We start from the raw sequence: 5000 nt of genomic DNA, 5'->3' as shown, positions 1-5000 counted from the left end.
TCCTCCAGCCAGCTCCTGAACACCTCCCGCGCTCCTCCTCCTCCGTTCTGCCCCCCGTGCTTCAGCTCCACCACGTCCTGCGGCCTCAGTCTGTTGGAGGTTAACACAGCGTTACCTACAGGTTCAGTGGGGGGGGGTTTAGTGGCCTCTAGTGGTGAAGGTGCAGATTGCAAACAGCAGCTCTCCCCTGCGTGTTGAATCACTAATGATATTATTAACACCATCCAGAGAAAGAAATGTTTTAAATGTAGATTAAGTAATTTTCTGCCACTAAAACAAATGAGCTGCGGTGGTGCAGCAGTGAAGCATGATGGGAGTTGTAGTCTTCTCCTGGTTAGGATTCCTTAAATCACTGAGTAAAGAATTTTCACGTTAAAAATCTTTGTTTCTACGACGTTGTCCAGCTGACATCCTTCAGCTCGTTAAAATATATACAGAATTAAAAAAAGCACAATTTAAAAATAGACATGTTATATTAAAGTCTGAGAAAAGCTTTGATGGTCCCTGTGTTGTTTGTATTTTCTGCAGAATAGATCCTCAGCTAAATTATAATTTTTACAAATATTTTTGAAGAAAGTTAATTTATAAACGTTTGCTCTGAAATCAACGGAATGTGATTTGATGTATTTATGTTTACAACTGCTTCTTCTTCTATAGAAATATGTTTTTATATCTGTCTGGTTTGTTTCACTCAACATCATCTTTGTTTATTTATCACAATGATGAAGGAATAACATTTTATTTAATAGTTAAAGACAAATGTAGACGATTTAATTAGTTAAATGAAACTGAGATTGTAAAAGCACGATCCCTGGATGTTATAAAGTCGTGTGTTTCCACTCATCCAGCATTTAGCAGCTGAAACACCGTGAAACATCTCAATGAAGTTTAAGTGACAAACATGAAATTAATTTCGTCCTCACAAATAAAGAGACGGCACAAATAATCTCTGAAATCAGATTCAAGGACGTCTGTATTTCACAAGTAAGAAAGGAGCCGTCGATCATGTGATTGTTCACAATCAGATTTAACACAAGTGGAACAATAGTTTGTTTTTAATAATCATGAGAATATTGACGCAGAGTAATTTGATCCTGATTGATGTTTTTTTTTCTTCATTTAATTTAATAAGAAAATATTCCAAATTAAAATTCAAAGATGACAAATCTCAACTGTGTCAGTTACAAAATTTGGTGAAATAAAGAGAGATCACTTTTATCTTTGCAGCTTCTGCATGAAATAATTTTTTACCTGAATTTAGCATAAATCTATATCAAACAAATGAATCCCTTTGTGTTTCTCTCGTTGTCTGAACGTTTCAGAGCGAACCGCGGCGGAGCCAGAAAGATTCCAACCTGCCGTTAACGAGCTTTTCAAAGACTGAGCCTGCACCCCCGAGCTGACTCACGGGAAGAATAAAACTCTCGCCCAAATTATTGTGGAGATATTGGTTTCCTGCCTAATGGCTCGGTTATTTGACGAAAGATGTCCCAGGCTCACAGAATTCACGGCAGACTAAATAAAGTGCCGTCGATTTTCAGGTTAATGTCCTGAAAACAATGTTAACGTGGCAACAAGGAAACAACAGGAACCCGCCGAGAGGAAGCTGGATTCATCTCTGTGAACCGGTCACAGCAGAAACAGATTCTCAGACTGAATATTATCTCAATTATACAAAGATAGAAATAAAGAAAAACTGGTGATTTATAGCAGAATCTTTAGGTTTTGAGTGTAAGTTGATTTAAAATCAGGTTTTACTAAAAGAGAAACATTTGATTTGTGTTTCTGAGGCTTAGTGTGAAACAGTTTAAGATTCTTTAAGTAAATTTACCAACTGAACAAGTTCTTGTTTTAAATGAAGCTGCAGAAACTCCAGAGACAAAAGAGAAGATTGTGGAATTGTTTTGCAATACCGGTGCTGCCACTAGGTGGAGAAGTATTAACTCCATTTCTGTCCTTAGGTTAAGGTTCAGAGTTTCAAAGTAAAAGCATTTATAAGAAATTTTAATTAAATTAAAGTATATGTTACCGTTCGCTGTGGGGAAGTTTAAAATAAATCATATAATTTACCTTATTGTTTATTTATACAACAAACAGTTTTCACGTGTGTGAGGATCCTTCAAAAGAAAAGCAAAATACGAGCAAACACAAAAGTTTAGATGTTGTGTGAGTTCAGTACCTTCCAGCAAAGCGCTGGTGGACGTCCTCGTGCTGTTGGCTGTTGAGGCTGTTGAGGCTGTTGAGGCTGTTGAGGCTGTTGAGGCTGTTGAGGCTGTTCCCTCGCTGTTCCATCAACCAGCCCAGCTCCAGCTCCAGCACCTTGCTGCTGCTGGTTGTTATGGCTCCTTCCTGACAGAGCTGGATGATGCTGGACGGAGCGTTGTCAGGGGAACTCACCGGCGCCCCCTGTCCTCCATGCACTGCGTTGTTGTTGAAGAGTTCGGTCAGGTCCACGCCGCTCTGCAGCCGGCTGTCGTGGAACCAGCGGGCGAGGTCGGCCCGGGCCAGACCCGTCCGACCCTCCAGCTGGTTCAGCTCCTCAGGGGAAGGCCACCGTGTTTGAGCAAAGTCGTCCTTGAGGAGCGCCCGGGTCCGGCTGTCCGGAGGCACTGAGCCGGGGCTCGGGTTCGGGCTGGGGGGGGCGGTGGTACCGGGGGGGGCGGTGGTACCGGGGGGGAGGATGGGCGACGGTAGCGGAGGGCTTTTGAGATGTCCGGCCCCGATGCTCGGTTTATGAATCCCGTTCAGCTTGAGCGTCTGGTGCTGCTGCTGATGAAGCTGCTTGTCGGTGAGGCCGGCGACGCCCCCCCCCCCGGTCCTCTTGGTGCCCATGGAGTTGATGAGCGCCTGCTCCAGGTTGTCGCGCAGCGCACGCCGCTCCACGAACCAGCTGTCGATCTCCCGGTGGGACAGGCGGGAGTTGGCGGACAGACTGTCCACGTCGCTGTGAGTCGGGAAACTGTTCCTCAAGAAGTTCTCCTCCAGGATCTTCAGCTGCTCGGCCGTTTTTCCTTTCATCCTCTCCAGCAGAGGGAACTGGGTCAGCACCGAGGACTTGTGCTGAAAGTCCGGTTTCATGTGAATCCCTCCGTGGTTGTACAGAGCCGAACTCTGATGGTGAAGCCATTTCCCGTCAGTGCGAGAGGCTCCGTTGGCCTCGGTCAGAGGCGTCAGCACCTTGTCTCCTCGGGGGTAGCTCGCCTTCAGCTCCACCCCTTCCTGCTCCTTCAGTCTCTTACCGTCCAGGCTGAACCCATGAATCTGGGGGGGGGCTTTAGCCGGAGCGCGGATGGACTGAATAATGGTCGGCCTCCTTATCTGGGGGCTAATGAGTGGAGGGGAGTTGGGCAGCTTCAGGTCAGAAGGCCGGGTGTTCGGGTGCTTTTCTCTGGAAGCGATGGGCGGGGCACGAGGAAGAAATAAGGATTTTTTAAAGGGAGGGGCAAAGATAGGCGGGGGGGCGATCGTCCGCCTCGTTAAGAAATCTGGGAAGACGATGGAGGAGCATGACATCACGGGCTTGGACTTGGGGCTTCCTAATGTCGAGAGAATCTTCCCTTTGGACGACAGTGATGGAGATGATGAGGGTGGAGGCATTAAAGGCACAGCAGGGGAGGGCCTCTTCATCTCCATGGGAACAGGAGGCGGGGCCATTGGGAAGTGGTCTTTCTGGGGGGGAGGAGGGGGAGGCGGAGCCATGAGGCCCTTGTCTCTAGGGTCACCCGAATGGGGGGCGACTGCCATGATGGGTCGCTTGGCCTCCGGGCCACACAGCGCCATCAGGTGCGCTGGTAGGGTTCGTTTCAGGGTGGAGCAGAGAGCGACCCCTGCTGGAGAGGTGGTGGTGGTGACGACACTCGACCCGTTGCACGTGGTCGTCCAGACGTGACCTGAAGGCTCCACCGTGGTGTGGACGACGGGCTGCTGGGAGGCGGTGGCAGACGGCTGGGACCTCGTAGGGAGGAGGGTGAACATGGGGTGGGAAGGAGGGATGGAACCATTGAACATCTTCTTTCTCGCCTCCTCCACCTCCTCCGGGGACCAGGTGATGCCTTGCTTCAGGCGCTGGGTGGTGAACCACACTTTGATCTGGTCCTCCGGGTGCTTGGAAGCTGCTGTGAGCCAGGACAGCTCAGCGTGGGTGGGGTAAGGGAATTTGCTGAAGGAGGTGATCAACGTCAGGTTGTCATCTAGAGAAGGGTTATATTTGGTAGTGTTCAGGGGAACAGCTATTTTTGGTACCGAGCTGAAGTTGGGGGGGCGCTGGAGCATGGGGCTGACGTGGGACAGGCCCTGGAGGCCGCTGGGTTCCGGGATGATGACGGTTCCGTTGATGTTGACGGCTGTGATCTGATCCAGATGGCTCTTCGGCTCGCCTCCTCCTCGACAGAGCGGCTGGATGCTGTCGGGGGTTTTCAGCGTGGTGGAGATGCAAGGTGGAACCACCGAGCTGCTCTCCCCTTGTTCCTTTGTCGCTCGGCACTCGACTGGGTTCTCCTGGCCTTCGATCGTCTGCTCTAAGATCGTCCGGTTGTTCTCTTGTATCCTCTTGAACTTGAACTTGGTTTCTCCCGGGTGCCGGCTGTCGTTGTGCTCCGTGAGTGAGTCGAACTTCTTGGTGTTGAAGTTGCAGACGGCACAGAGGTACAACGGATTGAGAATGACGTTCGGGTGGCTCGAGTCCACGTGCTCCTTAAAGCCGTTCAGGTTCTGGGTGGAGAACGGGCAGTACTTGCACTCGTAGCCTCTGGGCAGCTTCTTCTGGGAGGTTGGGTCGGATCCAGCCTCTTCCCCGTTCGTCTCTTCTCTGGCTTCTACATCTTCAATGACAGCGGGTCGGTCTTCTTCACCCGACTCTCGTTCTGCTGACTCAGCAGTTTGATTTTCCTCTGGATTGGTAAATGTCTGCTGGTCTGGATCCTCTGGTTTCTCCTGCTCGGCGACTGGACTCATCTCTGCACATCCAGGCGACTCGGACTCGTCCGTCGATGTTTCCATCA

The 5000-nt window shown here is 49.7% G+C and overlaps 1 protein-coding gene across 1 annotated transcript in view; it reads right to left on the bottom strand.

Annotated features, from left to right (window-relative positions):
• The window catches only part of LOC133025572 (zinc fingers and homeoboxes protein 2-like), a 5170-nt gene that overhangs the window by 85 nt on the left and 85 nt on the right, over positions 1-5000 (bottom strand). Inside the window, exons 1-2 of the mRNA XM_061092269.1 lie at positions 2180-5000; positions 1-90 (exon numbers count right to left, since the gene is read on the bottom strand). The exon at positions 1-90 is cut by the window's left edge and continues 85 nt beyond it; the exon at positions 2180-5000 is cut by the window's right edge and continues 85 nt beyond it. Coding sequence (XP_060948252.1) covers positions 1-90; positions 2180-5000 — 2911 coding nt within the window. The remainder of the gene's footprint in view (positions 91-2179) is intronic.

Source organism: Limanda limanda, chromosome 19 (assembly GCF_963576545.1).
Source record: "Limanda limanda chromosome 19, fLimLim1.1, whole genome shotgun sequence".
Taxonomy (NCBI): Eukaryota; Metazoa; Chordata; class Actinopteri; order Pleuronectiformes; family Pleuronectidae; genus Limanda; species Limanda limanda.
This window is presented reverse-complemented; position numbering and strand designations above follow the sequence as displayed.